Source organism: Lepisma saccharinum, chromosome 1 (genome assembly GCF_977018435.1).
Source record: "Lepisma saccharinum chromosome 1, izLepSacc3.1, whole genome shotgun sequence".
NCBI lineage: Eukaryota > Metazoa > Arthropoda > Insecta > Zygentoma > Lepismatidae > Lepisma > Lepisma saccharinum.
Window position 1 is genome coordinate 208,514,992 of NC_139229.1, and position 19,331 is coordinate 208,534,322.

At 38.0% G+C, this 19,331-nt stretch overlaps 1 protein-coding gene across 6 annotated transcripts in view; it reads right to left on the bottom strand.

The window, feature by feature from the left end:
• The window catches only part of LOC145978625 (uncharacterized), a 79,298-nt gene that overhangs the window by 38,156 nt on the left and 21,811 nt on the right, over nt 1-19,331 (bottom strand). For 2 of the 6 annotated variants that reach the window (XM_083111397.1, XM_083111379.1), the window contains one exon: nt 11,418-11,513. The exons of 2 other annotated variants lie outside the window; for them this stretch is intronic. In XM_083111397.1, the coding sequence (XP_082967523.1) occupies nt 11,418-11,513 (96 nt within the window). Of the gene's footprint in view, nt 1-11,417; nt 11,514-15,037; nt 15,131-19,331 lie in introns of all 6 variants that reach the window. 2 more of the 6 variants (XM_083111372.1, XM_083111388.1) reach the window with 2 other exon arrangements.

A 19,331-nucleotide genomic window follows, 5' to 3' on the forward strand; every position in this document is an offset into this window, starting at 1 on the left:
TCACATGGCTTACGCCTCTTCATGAGAGTTTGATATCTTGAAAGTTATTTTGGGAAAGTTATTTTCCATACCCCTTTTTTAATTTTAAGGTAAGATAATGGAATTTTCCCCGTATATACATACTGAAGGGTGCATAATGATCATAAGTGGCGACGCACCCAAAAAAGTAAAATCAATCAATCTCACGTGACAGATACCGATATATTATGGCACAAAAAATTGGCATTATCTTTTTTGACTTGTTAGTGTTACGTTTCCCAAAATTCGCGTTTTTGTTTTAGAACATTTATCTGCCAAATATACAGAAACTTAATACTCCATTCTGGTTTTAAACTATTGTTTTAAACTGTAGGTCACATGGTCTACGTATTTTCGTGACAGTTTGATATGTTGGAACAGAGTTTTGAGGAAGTAAATGTAAAGTGCTCCCCTACACTTTTCCATGAAGGTGTATAGGAGTGTGGCCCCACACTTTCTTGATCACGGCTGAAGGTGGGGGTGATGTGATCAGCACCACGCTACTGGCTACATTTATCCCTCAAAGTTTCCTCAAGGTACCAGCTTCATATGATGCTGGGTGGGCGCCGGAGCAGTTTGAATAGGTGGAAAACATCCCGGTTCTCCCCCGCAGGGGATCGACCCGGGTCTCTTGCATAGTAGTCAGACGCCCTAACGACTGAGCTCCATTATTACTCGCTCGACAAATGTTGATGGTGCGCACTTAGCTTGGTAATTCAAAACATATCTCGTTCGACAAATACGAATATGTGGCTCCCGTGTGACGGTAGATACTCACTCGATCTGCTGTTAGAAGCCTGCCACTTTGCTCTGTGATGCAAATGGTTTTGATAGAAGTTGAAAAAATCGTGGGAAATACATGATTTAATGTGGCTGTTGGAATTATACCACGTACGTATAACTCTATAGTTTACTCTTGAGTAAAATGCTGGAAAACGTGCATGTTCTATGTACACAAACATGGCCTAGAAAAGACAAGAATGTTAGATTTCATGGAATTTTTCTTTGTTTTAGGACATTTCTTTAAAAAAAAATCGCTAAAAACGCCAACAATTCGAATTTTATGCCCAATTCGCATTATTTCGACATTTCGAACGGGCGAAAAATGTGTCCAGACATCACTGCACATTCCTAAACATAACTTCGCAGCAATTACCATTTCTCACGGTTTTGGCGTTTGCGAAAAATCAATGTCCCTACTCATCGAAAATTACTTTCTGGCCACCCCTCGTATAAATCAGTAGATGGAAAGTTAAAATTTAGCAGGGCTGGCAGAGAAAGTCAATTCTTGAAGAAAGTGATTTGCTTTTATGAGAGTAAATATGATACTAAAATATTTACGTATTTATTATTAGTATTTTATTTCATAATATTGGACATTAACCTTACTCAGTGAGAGAGTATGACCATCTCTCACGAGTTTAAACAGACAGGGCAGAGTGTGACGTTAATTTGATTGCAGTAGTGTTGCAGTAAATTTGAGGTTCGGAGCATGCACTTGCCAAATTTCTATAACGTTCACCAATGCAGATTTATGTTTCACTTTTTCGTGATAGTATTCAATATATATCCCGTTTTGTTGGATTCTTCTTGATATTTAAGAATAGTGCAATGTCATTGTAAACGTATGTTAACTTGTGCGAAACCAGTAATACGTCAGGATGATGAAAGAAAACCTTCGTAAGCACTGCTACATTAAATAAGGTGAAGTGAGCCAGAAGAGTAATAAAATTCCAGCAGCATATTTGCAGTCTAAAGCTCTTCTTGTTTATGCATGCGATTTTTGTTGGATGTCGCAGTCCATGCAATTTCTGTCGCATGTTGTAGCGAGATACTTTGTCGGGTGGCGATATTCGACAAAAATCGTATGTATGAATGGAACCTATTTGTTTCCATGTTCTTTCAGTTTGTCCAATAAAATGCCTTACCACGACGTCCGACAACTATCGGACGGCGGCACCCGCTCCCATTCCCTCCATCTGTTGACAAGTCCCCTTACTACTCCCATACGGACTAGAAAAAATGATAATTCAATGCATTTTCCACGTAATATTAAGAGGCTTAACCTTTACTCCCCCGATGATATCATATGGTATCATCAGAGTAAGGTTGTACTGGCCCGATGATACCATATGGTATCATGGTGCTGATTACAAAATGAATGTGCTTTTTGGACCTTCATACCCTTATGTTTGGGTGGAAACTCTGACACAGGTCTGGAGCAAGCCTGGGAAATTCATGTTGATGACCAACCTCCCCCCCCCCCATCCCCAACATATCCATGCCACATTTCCGAACAGAGTTTCACATTTTGGCTTATTATTCAACTTGTATGGCACCAAAGAACATCAAACATGTTTCATTCTCTTGAGAAATGTCCATTCTCTGAAAAGAATACTAAAGTTCGCGCCTTCTTCCAAAATAGCGGTAAAAGAGGGGGTAAACTCCAGATTTTTATGTTTTTTTTTCCATTGAAATTCGGTAGTCGCTCCCCCCAACCCCCTTTCCTCGGTTAGGCGTTCTGAATTGTACACGGTTGCATGCTATGATGTTTTATCTGCAAAGAAAACATATCCGAAGTAGATTGCTTCCATAGTGCCCAAGTTATAACTATTTTCCTCCAAAAATGCAAATTACCTATTTATCGTAAAAAACAGTTTCACATTTTGGCTTATTATTCAACTTGTATGGCACCCAAGAACATGAAACATGTTTCATTCTCTTGAGAAATGTCCATTCTTTGAAAAAAAAAATTAGCAAACTCCAGATTTCTGTTTTTGCCATTGAAATTCGGGCGTCGCACCCCCCCCCACCCCCCTTCCTCGGTTCTGCATTCTGAATTGTACACGGTTGCATGCTATGATGTTTATCTGCACACAAAACATATCTGAAGTAGATTGCTCCCTTAGTGCCCGAGTTATAACAAATTTTCCTCCAAAAATGCAAATTACCTAGTTTTCGTAAAAAAAAAAAAAAAATCCCATTTTGGCTTATTATTCAACTTGTATGGCACCCAAAAACATAAAACATGTTTCATTCTCTTGAGAAATGTCCATTCTTTGAAAAGAATATTAAAGTTCGCGCCTTCTCCATTTTTTGTTATTTCCATTGAAATTCGGGGGACGTGCCCCCCAAGCCCCCCTTCCACGGTTCGGTGTTCTAAATTGTACACCATTGCATGCGCTGATGCTTTAGCTTCAAAACAAAAGTTATCCGAAGTAGATTGCTCCCATAGTGCCAGAGTTATAACAATTTTCGTCAAAAGAGTGTTCGAAGTCGATGAAGACTAATTCCCTGACATTTCCCTGACTTTTTTTGACACCTCAAATTCCCTGACTTTTCCCGGTTTTCCAGGTTTTCCAGGTCTGTCGCCACCCTGTGGATGCACTTTCTGGATGTATTTTTTTAATGAATTTCCAGTAATGTAGTGTTTAACTTACATTGAATCAGTTTCCAGTGTATTGTTAAGAATGGAAAAATGAATGCAGGTCCCCATTGCAAGAACACCTTCTTGCATACATGCATTTGTTGCGGCAAATTCATATTTATAAATACATGAAAAATACATATTCATTGTTAGTAGAAGAACATTCCCTGACTTTTCCAGGTCTTTGAATGTTTTTATACAATGCCCAGAATTTCCATGATTTCCAGGTTGGTGGCAACCCTGGAGGGATTAAAGCAAATGAGCATATCAAGCTGCAACATACAAAGAGATCAGTAAGGCATAGTATACTGGTTTAACTCAGGATTCAAACCACCGAGCAAATTGCATGACCACATGGATAGTCACTCATAGTGACAAGTTAAGCATGGTGAATTCAAATTACGGCTATCTGTTTGTCCAGACAGTAACCATGATCAATGAGTGCAGTGCGTCAATATGATCAACAAGAAGAAACACATAGTTGAAATCAACTATTGTTATGTAAGCAAACAATATGTACAAGTCGGTGATTCTACAGGGTGGTCCGAAAGTCATGTCACCATCTATCAAAAAGTAATAAGAACAACAGAGGAACAATATAATAATATCAAACACATGTACTGTAAATATTGTTTTAATTTTCTATTTCAGATGGCTGACACAAGTCTGTATGATGGTGTTCATACAGACCTTCTCGATGTGTGACGGTGTCAGTGTCAATGAAAGTGACTATACTAAAACCAGTCCATGTGTTTGATATTATTAAATTGTTCTTCCAGAAGCGTACACAGGATTTCATCAAGGGGGGGGGGGGGGTTATTTCTAGAGCTCTCAAAATTCACATTACCATTGATTTATTATACTTTAATTAAATAATAATAATAATTAATAATACTTATTATTTATTAACTAGTTGAATTACTACTAATAATACTACCAATACCACTACTACTATTAAGTAGTAGAGATCTACATAAATATAAGATTTATGAAAGCAATAGAATGAAATTTCTTTCTATTCATTCGATTTTGACAAATTCTAGGAGCATTTTTTGTTTCTTTGTTATGAAATAATTGTCTACTCAACGAGGTGAGACAATTCAAGTGTGAAGAAAATCCATAAAAACAAGAAAATATATTAAAATAAATTGAAATAATCAAAGTATGGAACTCATCCAAGGAGCTGTGGTGGTCTGGTCGGTAGGGTGTCTGACAACCACGTGGGAGATCAGGGTTCGATTCCTGGAATTGGTTGGAATTCTTCAGCTCTTGTCCCTGCATAAATGTCCCCGATAATTCATATCTGGATTGTCTCGCTGTTCTTACCAATAAAACGTTTTACAGTAGTTGAAGCTTTTGACTATACATTACCCGCTTACAACAAACCAACAACTTTCATTAGTTAATGCTCATTGTTCACAAACAAAAAAATACATGTTCATTGAACATTGATGCAGCTGAGATACAAAAGAACACTTCTTTCTCTTTTAAATCATAGGTGCCCTCACATTTTATTTTCAAGAATTTGTGTTTTTTTTCAAGGCATTCGGTCTGAAAGATGCGTGTGTTTGGAATTCTCTGCTTTTCTCCATGTTGCATGGGATTATTATTATTAGTAGTAGTAGTAGTAGTATTGTCCCAGATCTTTGACTGATAAATTAGCAATTTTTAATTTTCTCCACAGCATTTTTCATATTATTTCAAAAAGCTCAAGGGGGGTGTTAAACCTTGTAAACCCTCCTTGCATACGCCACTAAGTTCCTCTATTGTTCTTATTACTTTTCGGTAGGGGGTGACAAGACTTTCGGACCACCTTGTACAATCAGGGGACATTTTGACTTGGAAAACAAAATATTTTTCATAGAATGAAAAGTTATGATTTTTTTTTCTCATGCAATATTTTGATCCAATGGAGGCAACATAAGTGAATTTTTAAACATAATTTAACCGTTTGAGTCCCAAGGGCATTTTCACAAGTAAGCCTCACGGTCCCGAGCCGATTTTGAGCAAAATGCAGAGTTTCAATTCAATGAGTGTAGATCGGAGACTAATTGCCCTAGAGAGATGAGTGATATACCGTTGTACGCGGAATGAACCAGAGATTCAGACTATATGAAATTTATGCAAATTCGGCGTATATATGGAGGGGGAAAGGGGGGAAATCCGCTGAAAATACTTTTTTAAAAATGGGGTTTTGCCCCCCCCCTACCGCCCACTCGAAAAAAGTACATGACAGTGTCGACATGCACATGGAAATGATCGCTGACATGTAAGGAACACAAAAATATTTGCATTATTATCATATGACCAATGTAACTTGAGTTGTACATCCCAAAAGGAATGGTCGGCACGCCACTGATTCAAGTTTCAAAATGCAGCGGTACCTTAAAATGACTTTAGCTCAGAGACTATTTGCCCTGGAGATATGAACTATATACCGTTGTACGCAGAATGAATCACAGATTCAGACGATATATAATTTATGCACATTCGGCGTATATATGGAGGAGGAAAGGGGGGAAATCCCCTGAAAATACTTTTTTTTTTAAAATGGGTTTCGCCCCCCCCCCCCCGAAAAAAAAGGATATGAAAAGTTCAAAATGCACATAGAAATTATCGCTGGCATGGAAGAAACAGAAAAATATTTGCATCATTGTCGTATGACCAACGTAACTTGAGTTGTACCCCCAAAAAGGAATGGTGGGCACGCCACTGATTCAAGCTTCAAAATGCAGCGGTACCTTGAAATGATTATAGCTCTGCCCTAGAGATATGAAAGATATACTGTTGTACGCAGAATGAATCACAGATTCAGACGATAAAGACGAAAGGGGGAAATCCCCTCAAAAATACTTTTCTTAAAGAAATGGCATATATATGTCAAATGTCAAAATGCACAAAATTCAAAATTTATGCAAATTTGGCATATATATGGAGGGGGAAGGGAGAAAACCCCCAAAAATTATTTTAAAAAATTGTTGAAATGTTTGAAATTTAAATTTTTCCTTGAAAAGAGATGCAAAAGAGAAGTCCCTTTTCCCGCCTTTTCACCTCCATTTTCATGAAGAAAAAAAAGGTGCAAGAAACATTTCTGTTAAATACATGTGTTAGGAACAATATAAAAAAAATCTAAATTCTAGCCAAAAATAGAAAAGTTATAACGTAAAAACTACGACCTTGACACAGCGTCTCCATCGAGATGCTTGGGACCATGAGGGTTACTTTTAGGTATCTCGTTCGAGACGCTTGGGATCCAAAAGGTTAACTATATACCTTTTTAATTAATAATTGAAAATTTCATCCACCATGCTAAACCAGTCATCTTTGATTTTTCTCTTCAGGATGTTGGGTTAAATTGCCTCCAATTTTGGGCTTCTGATTTCAAATCATCCACCAAGTAAATTCTGATTAAATTATTAGTCTGCTGAAAAGTTATTTGTAATCAAACAAGATTCCTCCAAACCACATGTTCTCTCACTGTAGCATGAAATAGTGTTGCTATATGTACTATTACTCTAAAGAAAAGTAATATCCCTGCTTTCCAAAATTCAAATTTTACTATGCTAATGACAGGATCTAGGGGAAAAATTTTAATAGCATCCCCATTCTACTGTAAAGTTCATTGCTCTTCCTTTTCATGGTATTACGATTTATCCTACTTCTTTTATACATTTTTCTAACTTCATAAATAAAAAGTAACATTTGGGAGAGAATTGCAATTAAACTTTGATACAGTATGTAAGAAAAAATTGCATGGACATACGTTTTATATCTCTTATTTTTTAACAATTTTTTACTATAATTGGAAGAAGATAAATGGTTATATACCTGGAATATGAAAAGATTTTTAGAATTTCTCCACGAGCTTAGTAACCATTGTTACAGAGCTGGGACTTGTCCCCTAATTGTAGAAACACTCAGGTACAGGTTTCAACACCACAGAACACCTACCACACCTACCCGAATACATACAATGCTTCAGCAGCCACAAAACAAACATGCTAAAGCAACTCCTAGGTGCATTAGTTCCCAAGGTCATTCTAATATTTTGCCTTCTGTACAGCCAGAGCTGAGTGTAAATGTGATTAACTTTAGCAATTCCAATTTCACTTAATCAGCTTATTATTTACTAAATTTAAGTTCATACTGCCAACTACTCATGAATTTTTTTTAAAATATATTTTATAACTACAGTAGTTGATATGTACTTTCACTGATACATATTCAGACAAAACAGTGGGCCATGGCAGAGGGTCAATGGAGTATTGGAATGAAAAGTATTAGGACCTTTGCCTTCATGACAATGACAAGTGTGATGTGGTTGAAACACAGAAGGGGGATGTAGCATTTGCTCATTCAATAAAACCATATTTCAAGAATGTATAAGGGTTGTTTGATAAATAAGTGGACTGAGTCTGCGGTTTGAGTGTATGTAGAAATAAGGAGAAACCGATTGTGTTTATTGATACACTTGTCTATTGCACATGCCCGACCCTGTGGCCGAGTGGTTAGCACATCGCGCTGCGACGCCAAGGGTCCCGGGTTCAAATCCTGGTCGGGCTTGGTTGTTTGTGAATGTCCATTCATCATTTCATCACTCATCCCCATCTTCGCAAATTAGCCAAGAGGCACAAAACGCGAAGTAAAATAAACTAAATCAAATCAAAATCAAAAAAGTCTATTGCACATGTTACATACACATTGTTAGTCATCTGTTTTATTTGCAGGTAGACGTTAGACCCTCTAACGTGAATGAGTACAGGGATGGATTCCTCCAGATAGGTGCAACAGTGTGTGATTCAGTTCCTGTGTGCTGAAGGTGTGCAGCTAGCATAGATTTGCTGATAAAAGCAAAGCTTTGTCCCCGTACACTGCATTTAACCTGTCTGCTGGCAGCACACCTTCAACACACAGGAACTGAATCACACACCATTGCGCATATCCGGAGGAATCAATCCCTGCACTCATTCACGTTTGGAGGTCGAACGTCTACCTGTTTGGAGGTCGAACAGATGACTAACAATATGCATGTAACATGCACAATAGACAAGTGTATCAATAAACACAATAGGTTTTTCCTTATTTCTACATACACCGAAACCACAGGTCCAGTTCACTTACTTATCAAACAACCCTTATATGAATAGTATACAGATTTGATAAAAAAGATAAAGGAAAAACATTACCTTAACAATGTATCAAAATCTTGAATTGCAAACTCTGTTTAAAAAGTACTGTACGTTATGTTATCCTATGGGAGATAATGATGACAGGGTGGCAATACTAGAGTGTGCCACAGGAAATTTTCATGCACATCCCTATACTTTGGTACTCATCAGGTGTTGCAGTTAGTGGGGGGCAGGCAGTGTGAGAGACAGGGTAGTACAGGGGTCAGCAAACATTTTTTGTAAAGGCCCAAAAATTAAATATTTTACACTCTGCGGGTCAAGAGGCAAACTGGAGGATTATTTTAAATAGGTCTATTTTAAAAAAAAAAAAGTTTACACAAAGAGATATATATATATATATATATATATATATAAATGTCGTAATAAAAAATACTCAGTAGACTACAATTATTGTTTTACTAAACACAGCTTTACTAATGAGATGAATGAAATTGCTTTTTTTGAGACAACATTTCACCAAATTGGGGGTCAAAGTTAGTACTCCCTATCATCAAAATTGATTGCAAATGTTCATCTGTTAATGCTGACCTGTATTGAGATTTTATATATTTCATCTTTGAAAATGTCTTTTCGCACATTCGAAGTCCACTTTTCTCTTCTATTCTGGTTTCGACAGCGGCATGATGGATATGCACTGGTATTAAAATGAGAACAAAATGTCGCAGAACAGCTATACGCGTGGCACTGGTAATGCTGCCTAACTAGTAGCGGGCAGGCGAGCGGGGAGCGTTGAAACTAGCTAGTAGCCACACATGGTCTTTCTCACAACTTCTCAACTCAAAGTCAACCATTAGAGCGCGTAACCAGCCATAGACACAATATGTATCGACAGATGTGGGAATATTCCCATACACTGCAAGAAACGCTGAAATTTTCATGTTTCATAAATATTATCCCACTTTGAAATTTTTAAGAATTTGGAAATGTAAAAAAATCCATTCTTAGCTTGCGGGCCATAGAAAAAGAGGTGGCGGGCTGTAGTTTGCCAACCCCTAGGGTAGTACATGCTTATTGCTTTTCCATTTGGGCTAAAATAACGAAACTTGTAAGCTGCCGAGGTGCAGTTGGCATGACATCTGGACCTGGATTTGAATCCCAGCATAGGCGATCTCAAGTGGGATTTCTTGTGAACATGAAGCAGCTTACCTAACCTCTAATCAGTGACTAATGGGGGCAATTCTGGGAGATAAAGACAGCTGATAACATTACATCCGATATGGTCGAGATCGAGAATGTGTGTGGCCCTACCACCACATCCTACGTGTGCCTTCACAGCACAGTGCAATTCACTGGGGGATAACTTTACTTTCTTTTTGATGAGAGAAAGCTTGTTTGAGTTTAGTTTTAAGTAAACTTAATACACAGACAGCCTAATTGGGACTGGACCTACAGTTCACAGTGGGATCCGAACCACTATGTGCCTCCATTAAGTATTGAACCTAAAACCCATTGATTACAAGGCCATTAGGGAGACCTGATTGAGAGAATTTGTGGAGTAGCGATGTACAGGTTCTGCCAGAAGTTTCGGAGATATGCATGGAGAAGCAATTTGCAAAATTCAACGGGCTTTTGGGAATGATCACATGGGAGTAGGGCTGTGCGATATTTCGGCATTAAACTCGTTTACCAGGCTTCTGACTCTACTTTACAGGTATGGTTCTGTCTTCTGGCTGTTCGCCAAACTACGAGGCATATTTTTTAAGTAAGCACCGTTTTGATATGTACAAAAAAACAAGTAAACTTTTTGTAACAATTTTATTGTTACATGAAAGACCACACTTTTATCTACTTTTCCACATAATTGCCACCAAATATTAAGGCACATATCATATCGAACAACAAGCTTTTGTATTCCGTCGTCATAGAAGTTTGCCGCCTGAGTTGACAGCCACTGCAACACGGCCGTTTTGAGGCTATCGTCGTCATCATGGCGCTGACCTCCGAGATGCTTCTTCAGTTGCAGAAACACGTGGTAGTCACTGGGTGCTAGATCGGGGCTGTATGGAGGATGATCAAATTGTTCCCAGCCAAATGATGCGATGAGATCTTGAGTTCGATTGGCCGCATGTGGACGGGCATTGTCATGCAGCAAAACAATCCCTTTTCTCAGCATGCCAGGCCTTTTGTTTTGAATGGCACGGCGCAGTTTTTTTAGAAGTCTCACAATATGTTTTGGAATTTATTTTGTCACCACGAGGCAAAAATAAACAAGCAACACCCCCTTCCTGTCCCAAAACACAGTACACATGATTTTCCGGTCTGAAATTGTCTGCTTAACCTTCACTTTCTTGGGCGATGTTGAATGCTGCCATTCCATGGATTGTTGTTTTGTTTCGGGTGTAACATAGGCCACCCATGTTTCATCGCCTGTGACAATTTGGCTTAAGTACGTGTCACCTTAAGCTTCATAATGCACAAGAAAAGTCAAGGCGCTACCTAAACATTTGCTTTTGTGCGCCTCAGTTAACATTTTTCACACGACAGTGAAAAATATTACTGTGCCAATTGGTGGTTGTGAAATGCAGCAACAAAAGTTTAGTCATGCAAGTTCAAGACTGGTAGTGGCATCAATTAAAAAAACAATCTGATATTTTTCCTTCAAAATCCAAACATGTGGCTTATTTGAAGGTGCACAAACTCTAGTAAATACAGTACATTAAAATGATTAATGCATATATATATACAGTATGTATCTCTCAAATTTATTTAATTGTTCTGATTTTGGAAAGGGAATATGTATTTTGTGGTTTCATAAAAACAATAATCCTCAAAGCTATACCAACCTGGAGTGGTACTGAAGGTGGGGGATGAGTGAAAATTGGTGGAGGCACATTGGGAACAGACACAGGTACTTCACTTGTTCCCACAACAGATTTGGCCTAAAAAAAAAGAGGAATAAATATATGTCTTCTTGCTACTTCTTGAATTGGCTGATAGGAAAATATGTATGTTGAACTGCTTGGTGCATACATACTAAATATGTAGTCAACACAAAAAGTAATACCTTATAAAACACCCTCTGTCTGCATCCTGAACGACAATCAACTCAAACTATGCTATGTATTAGGTGCATCCAGAAAGTAAGTTTCCCTGGTGTCGTGCACAAAAAGGAAACATTATTTCATTCAATGATTTATTGCCACAGATACAGCACTTGTCCAATTACTTGTCAACATAATTCCTGCCAGAATTCAGGCATTTGTCATAGAATGGGACCAACTTCTGTATACCTGCGTCTGTATACCGCAGCCTGGGTGCCAAACCACTGTGTGACAGCCATCTGAACCTCTTCGTCGCTGTGAAAATGTTGACCGGACAGGAACGTTTTCAAGTGCAACAGGTGGTAATCACTGGGAGTGAGATCCGGACAGTACGATGGATGATCGAACACCACCCAACCAAACCTGTCCAGAAGGGCTGCAGTGCACCTAGCCATATGCGGCTTCGCATTGTCATGCAGCAAGATCACCCGGGCACTGAGCTTACCACGTCGCTATTCTGAATAGCTCGAAGCAATGTCCCCAGTGTTTCACAGTAATGGTTAGCGTTCAGTCACACCTCTGGGCAGAACCTCGATGAGCAGAATGCCTTGTCTATCCCAGAAGACCGTGCACATCATTTTTCGTGCCGACACAGTCTGTTTGAACTTTGTCCTGCATGGAGATCCACTGTGATGCCAATGCATGGACTGCTGCTTGCTTTCTGGGGTGCTGTATGCAACCCACGTTTCATGCCCTGTGATTATCCGGTTGAGAAAATAGTCATCAACATGGTAACGCTGAAGAAATGTCAGCGCCGTGCCCATACATTTTCCTTTGTGTTCGGGCATTAGTTGTTTCGGAACCCACTGGGCACACAATTTCCAGAACAAGAGGCGTTTGGTAACAATGTCGTGCAACAATGACCGAGAAATCTGCGGGAAATGGCTGCTGAGTTCCGTGATCGTGATGCAACGATCCTCCAATATGCCCTGCTGCACCTGCTCCACAAGCTTGTCGATAACGGCTGATGGCTGCCCACTGACCACTGCAGATTTTGTAATGTCCTGTACCAACGACGCACCATCTGCATGCTCATGACATCTGGCCCATACACCTGGCACAGCTGACAATGATTTTCGATCAGCTGTATGTTTTGTGCGTTCAAGAACTTGATCACCGAACGATCCTCGCACGCGGCGGGAGATGGAATAATAACCACCATGTTTCATGGCTGCCGCAACACTAATGACGACTTTCGGGAGGTGTCTTCTAGGACATTCACTAGCCAGGGCATGTGCCTCTCACACATGTGCAAAACCGGTTTCAATACGCATGGCCTGCCAACTTTGGGCAAGTGGGAAACACACTTTCTGGATGCACCTAATATATAGGACTCCATACCATCTGAGTGTAACTTCTTCTAGTGCCTGCGAGTTAAATTTTCTGCAGGTTGAGTTACAAAAAAACAACTTCTTATGTAGGCTGTGCATAAACAAGAAAATAAAAATGAATGGAACAAACTAAAGAATTTAATTATATAAGTGTACCAATGTGACATCATTTTACAAGATGGAATATAACAGATAAGAGTTGGGTATGAATCAACTAACACAGATATAACTGTGTTACCATACAACACTGCCCACTTGCCCGACCCTGTGGCCGAGTGGTTAGCACATCGCGCTGCGACGCCAAGGGTCCCGGGTTCGAATCCCGGTCGGGTATGGTTGTTTGTGAATGTCCATTTTCATCCATTTTCATCATTTCATCACTCATCCCCATCTTCGCAAATTAGCCAAGAGGCACAAAACGCGAAGTAAAATAAACTAAATCAATCAATCAATCAATCAACACTGCCCACTTACATAGCACATAAAGGACATCAAGGCAAATAATTTTTCTTTAAAACATTTTGCTCATTAAGGTTCCAACATGATGAGTTCTTTTCTGTTTGATACTATCCTAAAACCAATGCCATGATATGATGAAATTCATGAATTGTTTCAAACCCGGAACCCCTAGCATTGTGCTAACCACTCCACCATGGAGGTCACCACATCTTTATAGTGAAAAACTTTAAGTGCATTACTCTTACATGATCAAAAATTTGCAAAATGAGCCATTTTTAAAGGTTCTACTAAACATATAACCTAAACAGTATGTACATGCAATAAATTTCCAAGTTATTTGTTACTGATTGGATAATCTGAAGATCTTTATGAAAGTTTTGAACTACAAATATATTTATGTTTCTTCCATACGAGGTCTGACAATTAAGTTCGTGAACTCGTCACAGTTTAGCATTGAAGGCAGCACTATACAAGCAGCTCTAAGATTTTGTAACCTTGGTATTTCAGTGTCTCACAGCAGAGTTCACGTTGACGCATGACAGATTTGTGCTGAGTGGCATGCATTGTTGTTTGTGCTTGTGTATGTGTGCTGTCATGAAAATGGTTGAGCTGGAATTAGAGGAACGAACAAAAATCAAATTTCCAGTGAAACTGGGAAAGAGTGGGAGTGAAATACGGGAAATGTTAGTGCAGGTGTAAGGCGAGAATGCCATGAAGAAAACAGTGGTGTGCAAATGGATTAAACGGTTTTCTGAGAGGAGGGAACAAGTGACTGATGAAGAAAGCATAGGGTGGCCAGTAATGAGCCGATAGGACGAAAATTTGTCAAATTGTGCATGCAAATTTGGGACTGACAGCGAGATACATAGCAGACCAAGTGAACATTGATAGGAAAACTGTGTGGAAAACTTTAACTGAAGACATGAAAAAGTGAAATGCAAATGACCGGAACGTTTTGCCAACAACTCATGGCTCGTGCATCACGACAATGTACCTGTGCACCCGGCAATGTCTGTACAGGAGTTTTTCCTGCGCACACGTCACTGTTTGTACAGGAGTTTTTGACCAGGAAACAAATAACTTTGGTAGACCACCTGCCATATTCACCTGAACGTGCCCTCAATGACTTCTTTCTTTACCCGAAGATCAAACAAGTTTTGAAAGGAAGGCATTTTGATGACATTGAGAACATACGGCTAATACGATGACAGCTCTGAAGGCCATTCCAGAAACAGAGTTCCAAAATTGCTTCGAAGGGTGGAGTAGGCGCTGGCATCGGTGTATAGCTTTCCAAGGGGAGTACTTTGAAGGTGACCACAGTGCTATTCAGCAATAAGGTATGTAGCATATTTTCTAGGATAAGTTCACTAACTTAATTGTCAGACTTCGTATGTATCTCAGTTTTACAGAGGTAGCCTGAAAATAAAATTATATTAGGTATACAATATTGTTACAAGCTTTAAAACTATGAAGAGTTCAGAAAGTAAACCTGTAAGAAACAAATAAATAAGACTTAGATGCATAAACAATAAAAGTGAAAACAAAGAAAAATCGATATATCTGTACACCCACCTGGGAAGGTGCAGAAGTAGTTTTATTGTAGGTCTGCTCAGTAGCATTGGCTTTTGAGTCAGTAACACTTGATACTTCACCTGGACATGACATCTGCAGAATACCAAATGGGGATGCTTAAAGTCATGAAGAAATAATGGAGAAAACCACAAAGGCCTACATGATTCTAGTCATGAAGAAATAATGGAGAAAACCACAAAGGTCTACATGATTCTAACGAACAAATGCTATTTTGCGTACAAAACATACTATCTCACTATCTGCAACTATTCAAAACAAGAAATTACTGTCACAGGCATATCTCTCACATTTCACAAACATACAAGCATCATTATAAAATATGGCAATAATAATAAAGAGGTTTCTCAGGATATCAACTAGGTGATATATCCAGATAGGCTTCCAAGATCTAATGGGCAATGATCCTGCGAGATCGATACAAGGTTACGCATATGTTCTTTTTCTTGTCATTGTTGAGAATCGCATTGTGTAAGCTTATCTATTCTGTTATCGCTTCTGCATACGATTGGCATATCTCACTACGGAGCGTTACTGTGTTAATAGTTCATTGTTATCCTGTATAGATGGCACTCAATAATAAGCAACACTCTCGTAGTTCACGAGTATCCACTAGAGGCACTGGCACTGCACTCAGATTTGCATATAAGCAGCGACGGGGCCACAGTCAAGCAGTCTGTGTTGGCTCTTCAGCGAATCATGGTCGAGCTCTGCTCCTACATAATAGCCCAGCATTTGCAAGCACACGGGTGCTCAGGAATAAAAACTTTCCTACAGTGTGGCCTACTCTGGTAGAACGAAAACGAGAGATAGCTATAACCCTTGGCCTACCAGGTAGATACATATTATATTGAGCTCAACCTCCTACAGCGTGGCCTACAGGTAGAACGAATACGCATTGTGTTAGTTCGTGAATTAATCTACTGTTGGGAGACGGCCTACTAGTAGAACGGAAACGAAGGGTATCCATATCCATATTCTTCGGCCTACTAGTAGATTATACATCTCACAACAGCCGTTTTAGAAGTGGCTTCGTCTTTTGGCCTACTCTGGTAGAACGGAAACGAGAGATAGCAATATCACTCACTCGGCCTACTAGCTAGATTAAACGAAAGATGGCGTTCACCGTTTATTAGTTTCTCATTAAAGGTGATTAAGCAGTTCATTAATTACTGCAGTTAGCTTAGCTTAATTAAATAATTAATTAAAGTATTGAAGTTAAATAAGCTTTAAATATTTCAAGCTTACATTAAATTCATATTCTTCTTTGGTATTATTTTTTTGCTAATAGGAAGGCAGAGTAAATGTTCCTTGAGTCGCAAAACTAATACCCTATTGTCCCCATATGCCAACACTGTTGTATTCCAGAAGAGAAATGTTAATGCAACATTTAATTGATGCCCTAAGAAAATAAAGTCCCACGAGCTTCAAACCCAGATCTTCAGGGACAACGTAGTGCAGTGCAGTGAAGTTATATCAGAAGATATAGTGATTTCGTTCCATGTGGATATATTTTCGTTCTGTGTGGATATATAAGTTTACCCCAGTGTAATAAACTTGTTAAGTTGGCACTAACTTTTATCGTGTATACCCGAACCCTGAGTTTACAAGATTATCATATCTCTGACGGGCATAAAGCTAGCACCATAGGTAAGTCTGAATATTTGCCCCCACAGTATGTTAAACTATCCGTTACAAATGTCACTCTCATCTTCAAGGATTGAAGTTCATGTCAGTTCAAACCCTGAAGATGAGAGTGATGTTAGCTCTCGAAAGCTCTGAAACCTACCTGGAAATCACCTGGTTGATATCCCGAGAAAACCTCTTCATCAGTTGCTGCCAGGAAAGCTTCAAGAATTATATGACAATAATAGTTGTTTTTGTGCAATTTATTATTTACATTAAAAAAATCTGGCACGGACTAGTATTTTTTTCTGCTTAAGCAAGCTTCTGCACATAAGTAGGATATCAAAATATCAAGGGAGAAAAACATGTCATGCACACTGTAAAAATGTAATTAGTATCATGAAACATTTTATATTGATAAAGTCTCAAAACATTTAATGCAAAACAAAATATATATGTGATCACAACTACATAAATATGTAGCCTTGCTTCCTTAGAAAATAATATTGTACAAGAAAACATACTGTACTTGTTTTTTAATCAACTTGCAATTATAGCTTGTAATATCCTTCAAAAGTGCAGTAGGATATCTAAGACAAACCTTTCCTCAGAAATATATGTTGCGATATTCTTCAAAAAATGTTTTTTTTTTCTTTTTCTGAAAAGTTCTCCCAAGAAACTTTTGCATCTCCTCCGACTAACAATAGATGTTCTTAAAACAGACAATACACATTTAAACCACCTCTTAATTGAATTGTGTCCTGATTAGAATGTAACAAAAAAGAGTAACTAACTGGATCTCTATCTTGTATGATAGGTCTAAACAAAATAATTACTCATGCCAATGTAGAAAACCCATGATATAATGCCATGGTTTCCTTGGTGGATGAAATATTACAATAGTACTTGCGTTCCTAGATTTCAGTTTTGCATTCCATCTTGAGAATCGTTGTCCTCTCAATCTCCTTTCTTCCTCCTATTTGTCTTAAGCTTCCTCTAACACTACAGCCATTATCAACTTTGTGAGCAGATTCCACCACACAGTGTCTTGCACGCTTGACTTCAGAATTTATGGATCTTGATGTAAGTCCGACTATCCTTTCCTCAATCAATTCTCCAATTTCCATTTATCTTACAACCTTTCCTAAGTAGGTCCCTCATTACACAAACTCCATATTAAAGTTTCATCCATGATAACTTGTCTAGTTTTAATCTCTCTGAACAGGACACATTATGTGAGCTCACAGTCATATCTGATTGTAGTTATGATACTTTTATTATTTCCAAATGCAACTCATTATTCTCAGTTAACAATGCCTAGAAATTAATAACTTCATTTTCTCAAATTTGTACTCGGTCATCTGTAACCATGTATTGTTTACTCTCATTTCTTTCTCTGGCAACTTTGGCTGGTTCTGTGTTTAACTAATATCAGAATATCATCAGCATATACTATGTACTATATAGTGCAAATGTTCACAGCATCTCCTTTTTTCAACAAGAAAATAAATGCACCCACATGTATTTTATTTTGATGTACGAGCAGTTTCTATAATAATTAATATGATAAATATTGTGAATAAAATAATTCAGTTTAATGGATATATTTGTGATAGTAATAATATTGAATGTCCAATAACAATTTCTTTCGTACTTAAATATTGTCAGTACTGGTCCAAAACTTATATACTTATTGTTCAACCTTATTACAAATAATCTTGCCTTAACTTATTCTGCCTGGTAGTATCATCTTTGTTATTTGTTCTAATTTAGGTGGTGGTACAAAAATCAGCCTAATGTTTTATACTAGGAATGATGCAAGGTAGACCAGATCAGTTCTTTAATAGTTTCAGTAAATATTTAAAACCAGATTGACATAATAAAGTGCATCTCAATCTGACATAATAAAGTGCATCTCAATCTTCTTGCCCTTGATCTATGAAAAGATACAAATGTTGGATTCTGTCTGGTAGTCAGAAGTAATATATATCTACATAACTTTTATCTTCATAGTCTTGATTATTTTGATTACTATATTTGATTACTATTCACTCATTTGGCTGCTCTAAAATTTTCCAGATATTATATATCAATAGAATATTAACCATTCTCCCATTATGCCATCTTCTCCTAGCACTATTTTTCTCTTTCTTTCATTAATTTTCTACTTCACATTAAGATGTACCACTATTTGCAGTGGTAAAATTTTCAGTTTCCTTCACTGCCAACATAAAACTATTTCATATAGACTGCATATCCCTATTTAAAATTTAACATTAGATATATTTGTTGGTGTATTATCTTTCTCAAGAGAAACAGATTATGATGAAATATATTAGACCAAGACTCCACCAGTACCAATTCTTCTGGCACAATCTTTTGTGTTATATTTCAATAATCATAAGGAAACATATTTTATACAGATTTTTATTCAGCGGAGTAAAGCTGTACGTGAAACATGTCACACTGCAAGCATTGACTCGCAGTATCCACCGGCAGCTTCCACGGTTCAATGGACATCGCTGTGTGCAGTGTTGGCATGTTACACGAACAATTTTACTCTGCTGAATAAAAATCTGTATAAAATATGTTTCGCAATGTGAATTGACAATGACAATGCATTTTAAAAACAGATGAAAAGAGCTTCAAA